This window comes from Rhinoderma darwinii, chromosome 8 (genome assembly GCF_050947455.1).
Source record: "Rhinoderma darwinii isolate aRhiDar2 chromosome 8, aRhiDar2.hap1, whole genome shotgun sequence".
Taxonomy (NCBI): domain Eukaryota; kingdom Metazoa; phylum Chordata; class Amphibia; order Anura; family Rhinodermatidae; genus Rhinoderma; species Rhinoderma darwinii.
In genome coordinates, this window is record NC_134694.1 from 84,525,157 (window position 1) to 84,543,830 (window position 18,674).

Genomic DNA, 18,674 nt, shown 5'->3' on the forward strand with positions numbered 1-18,674 from the left:
AAAAACTGCTCTGGAAAAATAAAAAGTAAGTTTTGATTTGTTTCTATAGGCAACAAAGACTGTTTTACTGTTACACCGTTTCACCAAATAAAACCCAAAGTTATTCCGTCAGTTGATTTAAATTTTGCTTTTCTAAAACTCCAGCATTTTGTAGCTCCCCCTTTGTACTATTTTACTGAATATTATGTGAGACTTACCATATTGTGGTCACTGTAACCCAAATGTTCCTAGATCTCCACATCTGTTATTGTATCTGGTCTATCAGATAAAACCCAGATCCAGCATATTCTCCTCTCTGGTTGGTTCATCTACCAAGTGAATGAAATGATTGTCTTGAATTGTGGATACCCAGAGACCCAAGCCCCAAAGCATAGGTTTTTGGTTTTTTTCCCCATGTAGAAAAAAATTATATATTGAAGACAGCATATCTATAAAACAACCTATACAGCCCATGATAGGCTTCGATACACGACATCACCTGTTGTCCTTGGATGTTACTTTATATAAAAAATAAGCATTGTGGGGCATGGAACCGGTTTCTATAGATAAATCGTTTATCTCTAAATAATAGCCATGCAACTTAACAAATAATACTATTATATAAGGGAGAAATAATATCTCCACACGATTACCACATATAGTGAATAATACGCCATACTGTTACTTAAATGTTCTTCATGATAGTGTTATCACTGTATATTGACTGAATAGTCATAGTTACCAAATAATACCACTAAACAAGAAACCAATATCACCATACTGTTACTGAACAAAACCTAGTATACCAAGGCCAATATAAGCCATGATACCACTGTAGGAGGGACAAATGGTACCGCCACACCATGACCACACATTACCACCACATAGTGACAGATTTAAAACCCCATACTTTTACTGATTAAAAACCACAAAGACCAATGGCCAGACTACCATGATCACTTCTTACAGCCATGATTTGTCTCAGCAGAACTTGATACACAGACAACTGTATCTTCCCTTCTCCATCTATCTATAACCCACTTTAGTGCCCACTTTGTGTCCCACACAGTAATAGAGCCCCACAAAATAATAATGCCCCTTACTCCGGAATAGTACTTGCCCCCCTTAGTCCCCCGTCCCCCACAATAATAGTGTCGCCACATGGTTATAGTGCAACGCACAGTATTGGTGCAAACTTAGTGCCCTTAACACAGTAATTGGGTCCCTTAGTGCTGCCCACTCAGTAATGGTGCCCCTGAATAGCCCCTATTCAGTAAATGTCACTCAATGCCCCCCTACTCATTGGTGCCCCCTTAATGGTCCCCATTCATTATTAGTGCCCTACTCATTAATGGTAGTTCCCCTTATTGCCTCCCAACAAATGTAGAACTCTTTTATGCTCGCCTAGTTCCCTCCCCACAATGAACGTAGCTGCACAGTTTCATGCTTCAGGCCTCCTCCGCCACATTAGGCATGCAGCCTATGAGAAACACAGATGGGACCCCAGAGTGAATAGCGGAACAGGAAGCTGACCGCTCCCTACGTAGCCATAGTATTCAACTATATCTGCGTCCTGTATGCAGGTACAATTGAATGTGGCAGTCACCTCGGGATCCGAGCACCCAGCCAAGATCTGGAGCTTATACCCTGGATGCCCGGTGCTAGCGATTACCACTGTACCCAGTCATGGCTCTCATCCAGCCAGGTTTCTCTTATGTCCACTAAATAATAACCCATGTCCGTCAGTAGAACTTCCTATACTTTTCCCAGTACAGCTGTACCCTCCCCATTTCGGTGCAGTCCGTCCCTACCATAGAGTCTGTAGCCAACCCAGTTCTCCATGAACCCAAACCCTTCCTTACTACACCAACTTCTAAGTCACTTATTTAACACTAATTTGACGCTTGGATTTCTGCTGTACATCGGCCAGCGGATCTGCACGATTGTTGTTCCCATTATAATTTAATGGAGCTTATATGCCGTTTTTCAGCATGGAATCCGCAGCAATAATGAACATGTTGTAGACTTTAAAATCCTCTGTGCAAGTATTATTCTGCGTGGATGTTTTTCCTGAGTGTGTGAATGGGGTATAAAGTACTCCATTCACATGCATTGCTGGGGGAGTGTGAGCGGATTCTGTCAGGATTTAGGTATGAAATCCATGCCTAAATCCTGATAGAATCCTAAATGTGTGAACGTGGCCTAAATAAAAAAAAATACAGGCTGTTTATGGGGGCACTGTGGCGATCTCCAGACACAGCCCTAAGACAAGAGTGGTAGTTTTTCTGGAAAAATAAGCCAACCCTTTTTTCTTAACCTGAAAATCTCCTTTAATTTAGACACTTAGATCTATGGGACAAAGGGACTATTTGGGTCCCACAGGCTCCAGGTCCAGGTGCGATCCCAGCCTCTGCACGCCCTATAGTTACGCCTCTGAATAAAGACCTCCACTGTTTGAGGATTAATGTTTTCTACCTGGGCTCAGTGCAGACAAAGTCTCTAGGAAAATGTTTACTACCCTCATTATCATAGTCTGTTCTAGTAACCTAATGAAATCTGCTAACCAAACAATGAGGGTATAGAAGGCTGCAGGTTGAAAAGTAATGACCCATCATACTATGGACACTGCTCCGAAGAACGTCCTGAGGGAAAAAAAAAATCGAATACAAAAATCAATATATTTAAGGCCTTTTTTTTTTCTTAATAGTGATGCAATTATGGCTGCAAATACTTCAGAAGGAACACGGACTGTAGAGCCTGAAGAGACCCATGACGAATGTTCTGGTAAGCCTCTTTTTATTTATTTTTATCAAATAGATTCCTGTGGTATTTTCCCAATTATTTTACAGTTCTAATTTCTATAGAATATCTTCATTTGAGGTGGTTTGTTTTGTAATTTTAAGGTAATGGTGCAGTGTATGAAATCGGCTGAAATACAGCATTATTTAACAATAATGTATTCATGCATTGCAAGTGAGATTTTAACCGAGGTAGGAACCGCTCTCAATTTGTCTCTTATTAGTATTTATAGCACTAAATTTTGCCCTTTATTTCTTTGGAGGGTAAACAATGTAGACTAAGCATGTATGGCTACCTCGTTGCCCAGGATCAATAGGGGTCTTAGCTAGTAGACTCAAACAATTTTGGCTTCATACTTCAGAAACATAAGCAGAAACTTGTGGCCCATGCGATGTGTCTTTCAACACAATGAAAACTGGATCAAATTGTATGAGTTGTCAAGAATGTTTTTATTTCTAATAAAAAATATTTTTATGGTTATGTTAAATGTATAGTTGCAATATAAAAAAGGAAGTTAAGAAGGAAAAAGTCCTGGTATGCGCAATAATTCATTTCGTATCCTGGATTGAAGGACCCGCATTCATTCAGACGAGGGTACTGGATTAGAGGACCTCACTATATTCAATCAGAGAGCGACTACAGAGCATCTCTGGAAGACCCAGCACATCTTTGCATTTCATGGATAACTCGTTGATTTCAATAGGCACCATGTAATACTTCATCTCTTCTGTGGTGGTGATGCAGGGAAATACGTGCTGCCAGGTTCCCGCACAGATTACAGTTAATCTCTGGGGGTCCCAGCAGTGCGTCACCTTGTGATCAGCTTAACGTTGGAGCAATCTATCAGAGAGGGGATTGTCCAAAGCGGACAACCTCTTTAAAGGGAACCGGTCAGGAGTATTTTAGGCTCCCAAACAGTCTCCATTGCTTTTATAGTGTGTGTAGATAACTGTCTACACATGTCCCTATATGTGTAATCAGTAGTTGCATTCTTAAAAATTTGTTCTTGGAAAGATGCATGCACTCTACGCAAAGGAAGTTATTGGAGTCATGCAGGTAGAGCCGTCTGGTGAACAGCCACGTTGGTTGATCCCTAATAATGCCCATTCTGGCTTGATTGACATCCTCTGCTGGCCGCCTATAGCGCATGCACAGTAAAGCTGTGTGTACTTACCCTGGCTTCATTGGCGCACTGTCTGAAGAGTATGTCAATCAAGCCAGAATAGGTGGGTTAGAGAACGGCCACCGTGACTGTTCATCTGAGCGGCTCCACCTCCAAAAAACATTATTTCTATACAGCACATGTGGTGTTCAAAGTACATCTCTTCAAGAATGAAGATAATTGATTACACATATAGGAACATGTGTAGACAGAACTGTATACACCCTATAAGGCCAGTGGAGATGGTTTGGGAGTCTAAGGGTCTGTTCATATCGGCGTGGTGCTTCCGTTCATTGGTTCAGTTTGACATCTCCGTTGGTGGAACCAATGAACGAGAAGCCAAATGGTAACGATAGCTTCCGTTTGCATCACTATTGATTTCAATGGTAATTCTTCCGTTGGAGTTCTCCGTTTCATAAAGTTTCTGTAGTTTTTTTCAGTGGAAACAATAGCATAGTAGACTAAGCTATGGTTTCCTCAAAAAATATTGAGAAATAACCGAAACAAACGGAAACTAATTGCAACGGAAGCATTATCATTGAAATCAGTGGTAATGCAAACGGAAGCTATGGTTTTTCTTTGGCTTTCCGTTCATCGATTCCTCTGACGGAAAGGCTGAACGGAAGCCAAACGCTGATGTGAACACACCCTAAATCTGCCTGACAGGTTGCCTTTAGGTTAAACTAGAGTAGAGTAGTATACTGCAGATATACTGTACATAGATGCAGAATAGTGAATCATATTAAATAATCGTAATAGCATTACAATTCCAGTAGGTGTAAATGGAAAACCTTGTACTTAATTGCATGGGGTTGATTTGAGAATTATACCGCTCTGATGTAATATGAAATTGGAGCCTGTATTAACTTCTGACAATAAAACTGAGGGCTCGGATATTTGCTGCATGCGTAGTTAAATGTTTTATGGCTTCATGTAAACAGTTGTTAAATCTGCTACCTTTTTTAGTGCTGAGTTTTCTGACACAGGAGATAGATGCCAGAACCGCAGTACAGTTTACCAGCACAGTCCCTGAAGATGGTCCAACAGGACATGAGTGCTGCTCTACTGTCATCTGTTCTTTACTACTTCTTGTTTATTCCAAGTCCTGTAATAGAAGAATGCCGCATATAAACTCACTTCAAATGCTTCAGCTGCCTTGGAAATGACCATGTGTTACTCCCCAGTATATCGCTATATTTCATTCTTTTATGTTACACTGGCAGAAGAATAAAAACTACATTGGAATATGTCTGCGGGACAGATTGTGGTAGATGCAAGACAGGACCAAGCTGAGCGTTCAACACTTGTTTATGTTGAGCTTCAAATTCTGGCTCTTTAGGGGCTGACAAGTTAAATAAAGGCAAGAAACTTCAAGGAAAAAGAGACACAGATTATGTATAGCGTATGAGGGTATTCTAGCAGGCGTACGTTTTTAGCCTAGCATATTTCTGATTTCCTTACATGATTCATTACTATAGAACAACCAGAAATGTGTGCAATGTGCATATTGTATAGTCTATGAATACCTTGTGGTGTAGCTGATGAATGGATAAATATATCTGTTCCTGACAAGATTGAAAATCCCTGCCGTGCATATAGTCAGTCTTGCATATAGTAACTGTCGTGTGCATGAGGATTAGTAAATAGACCCAAAACAATGGCAGTGATCATCCCCAAGATCCACTCTCAGACTGAATTTTTATTTCTGTTCAGTGTGCTTTTTGGTTACTGCGGCTACCACATACTGTTTTTAATGTGTGTGCATATATTTTTATTAAAGTGATTAACCAGTTGGATCAACCGCATTTGAGATTTTGGGCCCCCTTTAATGAAACTGATCTATCCAAGGCTCTGTAATGACTTGTACTCTGCAGTGAAAATAATGCATAACCTAGCGCTGATTGGAAGGAAATTATTGTACGTAGTTTTCTGCGGCCGCTAATTTAGAAGGTCTCGATTGGGGACTCCACTCTGCTACCTTGACATACACTAATGGTCATATGAAAAGGGATGACATTGCTATAAAGGAATGATTTTTTTCATTGGTTGTCCTGTATAGGTAACCGTTTCAGATATCGCTTTAAAGTGTGTGTACACCTCCTGTATTTTTCTTTTATTATTGTCCCAATGCATCTAAAATGAAGCAACGCAAAAAGAAATTGAGACAGCACTGCCAAATTTTCAAAGTAAAGATCCTTTTATTCCACGGTGCAACGTTTCAGCTCAATACGAGCCTTTCTCAAGTATTGAGCTGAAACGTTGCACCGTGGAATAAAAGGATCTTTACTTTGAAAATTTGGCAGTGCTGTCTCAATTTCTTTTTGCCTTGATGGAGGGGTCACTTTGGACTGTGACCCAGGAGACGTGCACCCTTTTGATAAATCCTGTGCTGCTGATCTATACCTAAAATGAAGCAACTTTGCAAATTGTTTTGATTAAAACACATCTTACTGTAATTGTGGCAAGAGCTCCTTTGCAGAGCTATGTGTCTCCATGGTTACAAGTTCAAACAAAATCCTGTGTAGTCTAGTCTTGCAGTCACACTTCCTCCCAAACTTACTGCTACCCTACCAGATGTAGGTTAGGGCATGTGTAAGGGTGTATGTACACAGGATCAAATTACATTCAGTTTGTAGGATCTGTGGAGACTCTTTCCTGTTAACCAAACATGCACAAAAATGTAATCTGAAATGTGGCTGTAAGAAAACCTACATTAGACATATATTTTTTTATTTTACGCAAAACTGCTGTTTGTTTTTTCGCTTCCCTTTTTTTTTTTTTTTTTTTTTTTTTTTAAACCAAAGCGCTCCTTCGTTGCCTCAATTTAGACCTTCCTTTTTATTTTTTTATTTTTTTCTCTACTCCTAGACAAGACCTGTAAAGTGATCTCTGTATTTTGCAGTTCCAAATATCTGGAAAAAAAAACCCCCTTCATTGTTGCCAGAAATGTTCTTCGTCTCGGAGTCTGTTGACTTGTGTATAAAAGGTTTCTTTACACTGTGAGACAGAACAGCACAACTAGGCTACATTGTTACACCCAGCTATTAGGTCGACATTTACGAGATTTGTAGGCAACCTCTCACTTTTAGATGATTTATTTTTTTTCTTGTATTCAGATGACGTAGCAATGTATAGTTCTTAAATATTCAAAAAAAAAACAAGCTATCTTATGCATACATAGGTACTTCTTTTGTAGAGGTTCAGGACTTCATAGAAAGTTAACGCAAGATACTATACACATTTCCTATTATGCACTGTTAAAATGTAGTACTGAGAATTGATCCCCATGACGTATCTATAGAGAATATGGTGAAGGGCGCTATTTACATTATATTGGCCATGTACGCAGCTTCAATGCATATCTATGCTCGTAAGCACCATCATTATGTAAATAAATAATTTCAGCTGTAGTCTATAGATTCACTGACGGTGACACATCGACAACTTGAGAAATATTGACACTGAAAAATATTCACTCTTCCTTTTCCCTAATGTGTACATAATGTATTGAGCTGTGTTATGGGGGGACGGGGGGACGGACGGACAGACTTGACGTTATTATTGTCTGCATATACAGACTGAAAATAATAAGTAATATAGAGACTATTCGTCTTTTGAACAATGAGAATAAAACAGAAGTATGGTCTGTGGCGGCCACTGGGCAAAACATTGTTTGGGGCAATCGCCTCTATTATGGAAGGAAGGAAATGGACCGTTGCTCAGAAAATATGGCTACATCCAGAAGAAACACATCGCGGATGTTTCTGTAGCAAAGTTTGATTGTGGTAGAGATTTCACCCTACTATATGCATTGGAAAGGGTGAAATCCACCGATCTTCTTTTTTTTTTTTTTGCAAGAGTGATCATGTTGTGGATTTAAAAATCTGCAGCCTGCTCAGATTTTTTTCTGCTACATGTGGATGGGGTACCCCATCTACCTGTACTGGAAATTGCTGCAGATTTGGGGTCGGAATTAACGCCCCATAAGTTATAATAGTGCTAAATAGTGCCCAAATAATCGTTCCATACAGCCGAAATAACAGCAGTTTGCATTGCCCAATAACCGTGCTATTCATTGCCCCAATAACTGTTTGCTAGACATTTTAGGGATGAAGTCCTTTTATGTGACAAACCAGTCATTTCCTTTAAAAAAAATGTAAAGCTAAAATAAATTGAATTGTAAAATTTAAAGATTGACGAACACCCAAAGATTCTCTCTCGATTTTCTATCTACACAGGCTGCTGATCTCAAAGGCTTTGTGCATTGTTTTTATTGGTCCAATGCATCTAAAATAAAACTTGAACCAATTTAGGTAATAATCTTGAATATTTATGTTCTGCTGATTTTGGGTCTACAGCTCCTATGCATACCGATGTGTCTCCATCGTTACAGACAACAAACAATCCCTGTCCAGCCTGATCATATAGTCATGTTTATCTCCACTCCTTCTGGCCCCTCTTCATGCTAATGTTCAGACCGTAGGAGAGGGAACAGATAAAAGAGGTTTGCACATTATTGCAGGATCAGACTACACACAAGGTTTGTAGTCTGTAACCTTAGAGACACATAGGTCTGATTTAAGAGATGTAGTCACAAAATGGTAGGATATTTTTAATGAAGACCATCCTCAAAGTTGCTTTTAATTATTTATATTTAGTGCATTGGAGTAATAAAAAATGGTTGCAAAAGTGGACATGTCCTTTTTAAGTAAATTTTCCTAAATTTTTCTAAAAAAAACTTCTCATGAGATTTACGTCTAAACTGGGGGCAAAATTTTTAGTTTTAGTCAAACAAATTTGTCACGACTTAAATGCTCCGTTGCTTGTCGCGTTTTTTATTTTTTTCTCTTTCAATATTTTAAGTTTCATGCAATAAGTTGTACGGAAAAACTGCACACCCACCATTGAAATGAATAATCGTGCGACTGTCGGGTGACTGAGCTGCGTTGCAGTCAAGTGTTGTACTATTAGTATACAGAGTATAAGAATAACCTTGTTCCTTTTTAATTGTTCCATATATTCAACCAAGAGCACTGTAAAACTATATGAAATAAATTGGGCCTCCTGTAAAGACTAGTGTTTTTACAAGTAACACATTCGTGGAATTAATGGATTATTTCTGCTGTCCATCATTTTCATTACTCCAGGGCAATTAAAATTTTTGAACTAGAAATTTTAATTCAGGACACTGATTAGAATCTTTCAAAAAAAATTTTCTCCAACAGGAAAAAAGAAATCAAAATTTCAGGCCTTCAAGAAATTATTTGTCAAAAAGAAAAGGAAGGGATCTGCAGCTCCTAGCAGAGAAAGCAACCTGAAGCCCAGTCAGTCCAGTAGTGATGTCCGTGCACCTGAAGTCAACACAACTGGTATTCATGTCGACGATGAACCAGTGTAAGAATATATTTGTATAGCTTGTGGACATATTGCCATTGTCGTATGAAATGATGTGTAGCGCCTCATTCACACGGCCGTGCCCGTAATCACGAACGTATGGGAGCACGACCCGTAAAAAACGAAAAGTAGGACATGCTCCATAATTCCCGGCACGGTTCTACGGCACTGACACCTATCCGTAGCGATACGGAAAGGTGTCCGCGGCAAGAAAAAGAAGTTTCAAGTAAATAAATTTTATGGGATTTGTAGAAATTATTAAACAGACCTGTACTCTAGTACAACGTCTGTGACTTCTCATTCCCCATAGTAGGTGTTGTATGAGTTATTTGAATATGATATCAAGAGTAGCTGTTATAGACTCTGGGATTTTTCTTACTGTAGCATATTTTCGACAAACCGTATAATGGTATTTCCATGGTCTTTATTACTTTTCTCGAACCTTGTTCATTAATTGATCATTATGTTGTCCCCCTACTTAAGTGCAGATCAGTCTGATTGCCGATCCAAAAAACCAACCAAGCATCTTCCAAAAGGTGGTTGGTGCTTTTGTAATACTAGGGTAATATAATAGTTTAACCCTTTAATGCATTATCACGTAACTGTACATAAGCGTTAAGGGGAAGCGTTAAGGGGAAGTGTGCGCTCCATATTCAGCGGGTGATGGCTGTGTTATACAGCCGACACCACTACAATGGGTGGAGTTAAAGATCACTTTGATTCCGCCCGTTTAACACCTTAAATGCCACGGTCCAATGGCACTTAAATTGTTAGAATCAAGGGGGCGTCCTCCTCCAATGCGTCATAGCCCCCCCCCCCCCCCCGGACGCAAAAGGGGGTGCCGAAAGTTGTCATAGCAGCCTGGGGGCCTGATTGAGATCCCCAGGTCTTCTGTCTTTGTACTAGGCAGGGCTTCAAAGGACACTGTCAGTATCACGGTACACTGCAATACTTTAGTATTGCCGTATATCATGCAAGCGATCCAATAACTGCTTCTTCAAGTCCCCTAGGGGTACTAATAAAAACAGTAAAAAAACATTTTTTATTCTTTTCAATGTTACAAAAAATAAATTTACATGTTAAAAAAAATTATAATAATCTTTTCCCATTCTTTCCTTAAAGCAATGTTAAAAAAAAGTTAACATAACTGGTATGGCCACGTATGTAGAAAGTCTGAACTATCCCAATATAGCGTTGTTTAACCCGCGTGGTGAGCGTCGTAAAAAAAATTATATATGAAACTTTATAAACCTATATAAAAAAAATACTGCTTTTTTGTCACCTTCGCTCTAAAAAAATAAAAATAAAAAAAATGGAATAAGTGATCAAAAAGGTGCATGTACCCCAAAATGGTATCTGTGAAAACTGTTCACCCTGCAAAATTTAGGCCCTCACATCGCTAAATTGATGGAAAAATTAAACCTATGGATCCAGAATATGGCGACACGCAAATACTTTTATTTTTCTAAAAGTGGTAAAACCTACAACAAAACATATAAATTTGTTATCGGTGTAATCCTATCAGCTTGTAGAATAAGGTGAATATGTAGTTTTTACCGCCTGATGGGCACCGTAAAAACAAAACCCTCCCCAAAAAAAGTGGTGTAATTGCTAATTTTTGCTCATTTAACCCATCAATTTTTTTTCAGCTTCCCAGTACAATAAATTATGCCATAAAAAAACCCACTACAACTTGTCCTGCAAAAAACAAGCCCTCATACGGCTAAGTCGATGAAGAAATAACAGCCTATTGGTTCTGTTAGAAGATTGTCATTTTTACCTTTTCGTTTTTTAAAGGGCCAAAGGAAATATGGGGAACAAGGCAGTATCTCATGACAGCGTATTTATTTCTGAGATAGAGAGCTCTGTGAAGGAAGATATCTCTCAGGAATGTACCCCTGGGAATGTGAAAGCGTTACAGGTACAAGGAATAAAAAAATCACAATATGCCTTTAAATCCGTTCTTTGATATTGTGAAGGACAAATATCTCCTTTTTAGTATAGCAGTATATGTTTTACTCAATCCCTTAACACCGTGTCTTTATAGCATTCCCAATGCATAGTCTTGTCCATTGATACTTTTGAGGAATAATGGTAGTTGCTAAATAAATAATTACGACTTTCATCAAATGTGCAGGTCAATTATTTACAAATTATCTTGTCTCTTGTGTCACTAAGCTGCTCTTCTATATCTTCCTTTCATCCTGACAGCAGAAGCTAATGATCTGCCTGTTATATCTCCGCTGAAACTTACAACGTGCTGTATTATTTGTTAGCTGCAGCTCCAGCAGAACATACGGATAGGGTCTCCACCGCAGGGTATTGTCCCACAGAAACTCGAGGATTCTGGGACACTTTCGGAAGATGATGGCTTGCCAAGGAGTCCTCCGGAGATAACTTCATTGCATGATATTCTTGCCCAGTCATCAGGAAAAGTAAGTGTCTGGGCATTTATTAGATGTTTTTTTATTTTGCACTAGTTAAATAGGGTAATACATGACTATCGTTTAGCTTTGTGAAGTCTTTTTTTTATATATATTTTTTTATTACTGACACTATTTCAATCCAATGCCACATAGAAGGCAACAGCAGCCAAGACAAGACAAGACAAGTGGCTCTTTAGTTCAATGAATATTGCCCATATACATCCGGTGAATAAAAGGTCTACTTTGTTTAGCCTTGGACGCTGTTCTCTTCTGAGTGCGTTTGGTAAACTGATCCTTTGCGGCAATTATGCATTTAGTTTTATATTGGACTTTGGCAAGTTGTGTGCTGCATTACTGCTCTACCTACGTGCTAACTAATTTACATGTTATATCTTGTATATCCTATATTAGTGACGGCATTGCTCAGCTTTGTTAGAATCTAAAATATTTGAAGACGGTTGTACATTTTTTTTTTTTTTTTTTCTACCTCGTGTAATTATATGGCTCTATTTCCTTGGTTTCGCTCTATTACCTTCAAAGATGTATATACTATATTATTGAAAATATAAAATATAAAATTTCCCATATTATTAATAGGATTTTCTAAAATATTCAGAGAAATACATACTCTACTGACTGAGTACTAAATAGCAAAGCTCAAATTCCATCATGTGGACTTCTGTTTAGTCATATGCAGGGGTGTTGTTAATCAGGGGCCCAAGACATGTCTGCCCTCAAATATAGATAGATAGCGAAGACAACTTTGATAACACATAATCTGACAACAATGGCTCAGAAGTAAACTGTCCCTGGATATTACACTGATGAATTAAAATAATTTCTTTGGTGCCTGAAACATGTAGACCTGCCCCCAAATAATTTGTCCAGTCATAAAAACGAATCTATGTAGGATAATAGGCCTCTAATACGGTCACACGGTTACCATGTAAAACCACTATAGAAGGGACAAGTAATACAGCCACACAATGACCACATATTACTATCACATAATGACTGACTAATACCACCGTACTGTTACTGAATAATATCGCCACACCATAACCACATAGTGACTGAATATTACCCCCATATTGTTACTGAAAAAACCCGCAACACCATGACAACATAGTTACTGAAGAATACCACCATACTGTTACTGAATAATACCTTCACACCATAACCACATCTTACCACCGCATAGTAACCGAATAATACCGCCACACCATAACCACATATTACCACCGCATGGTGACTGAATAATACCACCATATTGTTACTGAATAATACCGCCACACCATAACCACATATTACCACCGCATGGTGACTGAATAATACCACCATATTGTTACTGAATAATATTGCCACACCATAACCACATAGTGGCTGAATAATACCCCATACTGTTACTGAATAAAACCTCAACATCATGACCACATAGTGACTGAATAATACCCCCATATTGTTACTGAATAGTACCTCCACATCATTACCACATATTACCACCACATGGTGACTGAATAATACCCCCATAACGGTAATTACTTAATAAAAACCACTATACAAAGACCAATCTTACCAAAATATAGTGGTAGATGCCAGTTATACACAGTAGCTCTGCAGACGATATAAGTGATTACAGCACATTTATATCCAGTGACTTGCCGGTGATGTTTTCTCTGATTAGAGTCGTTCCCTTTCCTTTTTTTTTTTTTCCTCCATCCGGCCCAGGCCACTCTGACGACTTATTCCAGCCACGACTCGTCTCTGCAGAATTTGACACACAGACATGTTGGTTTCTCGCTTGTCCAGCATCTTCCCCACCTATACCCCATCCCCTAAACAAACTCGTAATGCACAGTGCCCCAGATGGTAATAATGAACCCTTCGTGCTCGACACAATAAAAGTGCCCTCTCAGTACAGGTGCCCCCTTTGTGCCCTCACGCAGTAATAATGCCCCTTGTAGATGGCGCCACACACAGCCCCCCCATGTTGATAACGCCACACACCGCTCCCAACTTGTACTTCGTGCCACACACCGCTCCCAACTTGTACTTCGTGCCACACACTGCTCCCAACTTGTACTTCGTGCCACACACAGCCCCCAACTTGTACTTTGCAGCCACACACCGCCACCAACTTGCACCTCGCGCCACACACCGCCCCCAACTTGCACCTCGCGCCACACACCGCCCCCAACTTGCACCTCGCGCCACACACCGCCCCCAACAAGCACTTCGTGCCACACTGCCGCCAGAGCGGAGAGCGGTAGAGTACCGCTACCACTCTCTGCTCTGTCTGACGTTACTCCCCATTAGGAGGCAGGAGGTCTTGCAGCAGCGTTCTGACTGGGGTCGGTGCCGGCCCGGGAGTGGACTAGTCCAGTCACCTAGCCTCATGTCACTGACGTGGGGTCAGGTGACAGGTCAGGTGACTAGACTGGTCCCAAGTCAGAACATCGCTGCAAGACCTCCTGCCGTCTCCTAACACGGATCGCTGCTGCAGCCGTCCGGCATACAGAGCGCCTGTCAGCAGTGATCAGCTGTTTGGATACAGCTGCTCTGCGGCACCCCTCCTTCCCTGCCTCCGAGTTGCACACGGGGCACGTGCCCCTCCGGCCCCCCCCGTAGCTACCCCCTGATGTAGAAGTTGCATTTTTATATGGTAGCAGCATCATATTCAACATTAGTGTATAGCCCTCAGTTTAGGGATGTAAAAGATTGTGTTCTGACCTTATTCAAGTACTGTATGCACAGGTCAGGCTCTTGCCTTATTGTGTTGGTGTGATCAATTCTTGTATGATATTGTAAGTTTTAGCTAACACTACTGACGACTATTTATTCACTTCTATCAAGGTAATTGGTCTGGAAACTGAGTCCTAATTAATTTTTATCCTTTTCAGTCTTCCATCATTGCACAGAGACGCAGTTCTCTTAGTTTAGGAGGAACAGACAGTGAAGACGAACCAGTAAGTATACTGCTATATAATAAATTGTGGTAAAATATATATAGGATGGGATCTATTGAGTACATTGACAAAAAATGGCGTTATACCAAAAGAATGGATTTAATCTGCTTTTGTGGGTGGTTTCTGCAATGAAATTGAACTGTAGGAGAGTCTATTAGAAAGCTATGCTGGCTATACATATGAGATGGCTGTTGACGAAATACTTGTTCAGCTGACCACTATCAGTCCCGACACCCCAATAAATATTCATGCTCCGCTCTACTTTAGACCACACCTTCTAATCATTGAAGTAACTTAAAGCTCATTGACCCCCAATGCAAAATCAATGAGTCCCCCACCCTACCATTTTATTTTAGTGTTTTCTAATGTAGCAGACCAGAATTTAAGCCCCCTCAGGTGCCAGGTGTGACTGCTATCTCTGCACCCCCTATAACTACACCCCTTCTTATATTCTATGTTGGGGTATTTTGAATAGAGGTGAGATTCTCCTCTCTACTAGATAGAGTTGCATCCAATATGGCTTATGGCTCTGTTTTCCCTTCAGTAGAGTTGTAGGAAAATTTGTATTTGCCTTGTGCTCCCCCAATGGCTATTCATGGGGGCTTCTAGCAGTAAGCAAATGCTGGCAGTGGGACTGGCAATGTGAGACTGTCCCTTTGAGAATAATGTGCTTCTGAGAGAACACTCTGTACCCATTGCTCACAAACATACTGCCTTTTATGTAATATATAAAACCTTTATTTAACATTCTTCTGCTTATGTGGGATTTCTTATTTAACATTCCCCTTCCTCAAGCCTGGAATTACTAAGCGCTTCCTGTTGCATGTTAGTTATTTTCTTGAAATCTTGTTTTAAACTTTCATTATTGAGGTTATTTAATTTCAAAATGTTTTGTGGCTTCTATATCATGTTGATGGACGTAATATAAGCAATTTATGTAAAAATTTTATTCGTGAATTTGTTGGCGGTATAATAGTTTTTTTTGTTTTTTTTTATGTAAACATTTTATGGTAATGTTTCTGAATATTTTCGTTTTGTTGGAGGGGATTATTAAAATTCAATTGTGCAACTTGATTCCTCCAGGGCGGTTTACTGGCCAAGATAACTAATCCATTGCCAGTTATTGTTTCGATTGTTCTAATATTGACAGGTTTCTATTCATCATGAAACTGAATAAAAACCATGAGAATAAAAATGAAATTTTAGTTTAGGTTCATTTTAAGATACAGTAACTTGTAATTAATAAGCGCAAGAAAATGTAATGTGCGTTTATTTACTTTGGAGAAGACGCAAGATACAAACAAAGCTCAAAAGTCAATTAACAGAAGTCTGGACTGATCCGCTCTATCAGCATTCTAGATGAATATCTGGACTAAACCCCTATATCAGCATTCTAGTTGAATAGCCTGGACTAAACCCCTCTATTAGCAGACGGGCTGTATAGTCTGGGCTGGAACCCTAAAACCGCACACTGGCTGTAGTCTGGACAAGTCTGATACATGCTATGCGGAATTTTTTTTATGGAAATTTAGATGTTGTATTTGTTTTTTATGATGGACCGCCTATGTGTAGGTTGTCTTAACGTGTTACATTATGAACGGAAACTCTCCCGAACTCTGGACTAATGTGCTAAAATTTATTCCTTCAAAAGTAGATCTTCATTTTCAGGGATCCTTTTGGAGGAACCCTTCGTTGTTACTTATATTCACAACGTTTACGTATATTTGTTAAAGAGGTCTATCAAACATTGTTTTACATTTTACTAAAGATGCATAAATTAAATGCTACAATTTACTACCAATAAGAACAAATTCAATCAACCATGAAATGGTGCTCTGATTTAGTTAAGTGGTAGTGATATTGTTCCAGTTAGGGTATATGATTTTGACCAGAAGAGCCAACTGCCAGCAATATATTATGTTTAGTCTGATGTCAACTCTTATTAATCTGGTTCTGACCGTGGGGGAAAGTTTCGGTATTCTATGGCATCTTAGGCATTACAGTCACTGTCCCTCCATCTGACCTGCGATTTGTTATTATAAATATATCCGATATAATTACAGCTTCAGGACCAAGCTCTGATATATATATATATATATATATATATATACAGCAACTGAACAAAGCTCCACACATATATACAGCACCAGAACAAAGCTCCGTACACATATACAGCCCCAGAACCAAGCTCCGTACATAAATACAGCTCCAGAACCAAGCTCAGCACATATTTACAGCACCAGAACAAAGCTCAGCACATATTTACAGCACCAGAACCAAGTTGTCCATATATACAGCATCAGAACAAATACAGCTCAATTTAGTGCAACCCCTGTCTTATAGGTTTGTACGGTGTAAAACTACAGCTCCCAGCTTGGCCCAAACCATGGTAGGGATATACTGGGAGATGCGGTTTTACAAAAATAACAAAACATATCGTAATAAAACCACCCATCATCTCGCTGCAGATCATACAGCGACTACATTACTGATTAGAGGCAGAATAAACTTTTACATTAAGTGACTCACCAGTGACGTCTCAGATTGTAGTTTTTCTTTTTTTCCTTCCCCATCCGGTCCAGACCTCTTTGACGACATCTCCCAGCCACAGCCCATTTCTGCATTTTTCCGTTCAGATGTCTTCAGCTTCTCACTCTTAAAACTTTTTCTGCACCTATAAACGAAGATGAAGTTCTCAACACCCCTAAATATAATGGCACCAATCACTGCGCCCTTAAATATAATAGCACTAATCACTGCGCCTCTAAATATAGTAGTGCCATACACTGCACCTCTAACTATAATGGCACCATACACTGTGTCCCTGATTATAATAGTACCATACACTGTGTCCCACACACACCGTGCCCCCTGTAGATAGTGCCCCCATAGCCCCCTGTAGATAGTGACCCCCATAGAGCCTCTGTAGATAGTGCCCTACATACAGCTCCCTGTAGATGGTGCCCACATACAGACTCCAGAGCTGCAACGCAATAGTGCTAACCACTGAGCCACCATGCTGCCCTACATATAGCTCCCCCTATAGATAGTGCTCCACATATAGCCCACCTCTGTATATAGTGTCCCACATATAGCCCACCACTGTAGATAGTGCCCTACATATAGCTCCCTCTGTATATAGTTCTCCACATCCCTCATATAGACCCCCTCTAGATAGAGCCCTCCCCTGTAAATAACGGCTCACCGTTTTATTGGAAAAAAAACCAAAGCTTTACGTACTTGCATGATCCCGTGCCGTCCGGTGGCATTGCAGACCTGCTCTTTTGAGCAGGTCTGCTGGGGCTGAATGACGCAAGCAGCGCGACAACCTCATCGCGCCGCTGGCGTCGTTGAAAGGCGCTGATTGGCGGGGCAAGTCCTTTTTCCCTGCCAATAAGCATCATTGTAAGACGTCCAGAGGACACAGATACAAGTGAATGTGGCTGTCGCTAATACCGGGGGCCCCTCCAGTGCTAGCGACGTCACCGGGCATGAGGGGGCCCGTGCCGCTTGGCCCATAAATGTTAAGAGGCCAGGGGCGTGGGCCCCGTAGTGGCGGCGCTACCGCTGTAGCAGCCATAACGGCGGCTAGCGGCGCCACCGGGCATGGGGGGGGTGGCATGGGCCGCTACGACTGCTACACTGCTTATGCCACTGACATTGACCTCTTTACTACCCTAGACCAGCATGAATGTTGGTATTAAAGAGGATCTGTCACTAGTTTATTAATTCCCTCTCTCCTAACAAATTACACTACAGCTATCAGCATCATAGCGCCTATTAGATTAGTTTTCAAAAATGTTTTCTAAATATGCGAAGTTGGCTATACTAGCCAAATAGGAGGTTACTTTTTCTTATTACTCTGGGCGGTGTAATGTTTTCTGTATGATGCTGTCCAATCCACGTAATACAGTTCTCCTCTTCCCTTCCCAGCAACACAGCGTGATC

At 40.2% G+C, this 18,674-nt stretch overlaps 1 protein-coding gene across 1 annotated transcript in view; it reads left to right on the plus strand.

Moving 5' to 3' along the window:
- KIAA1210 (KIAA1210 ortholog) overlaps positions 1-18,674 on the plus strand; it is a 51,000-nt gene that overhangs the window by 13,045 nt on the left and 19,281 nt on the right. Inside the window, exons 2-6 of the mRNA XM_075836641.1 lie at positions 2,687-2,763; positions 9,166-9,334; positions 11,132-11,255; positions 11,611-11,769; positions 14,661-14,726. Of these exons, the coding sequence (XP_075692756.1) occupies positions 2,687-2,763; positions 9,166-9,334; positions 11,132-11,255; positions 11,611-11,769; positions 14,661-14,726 (595 nt within the window). The remainder of the gene's footprint in view (positions 1-2,686; positions 2,764-9,165; positions 9,335-11,131; positions 11,256-11,610; positions 11,770-14,660; positions 14,727-18,674) is intronic.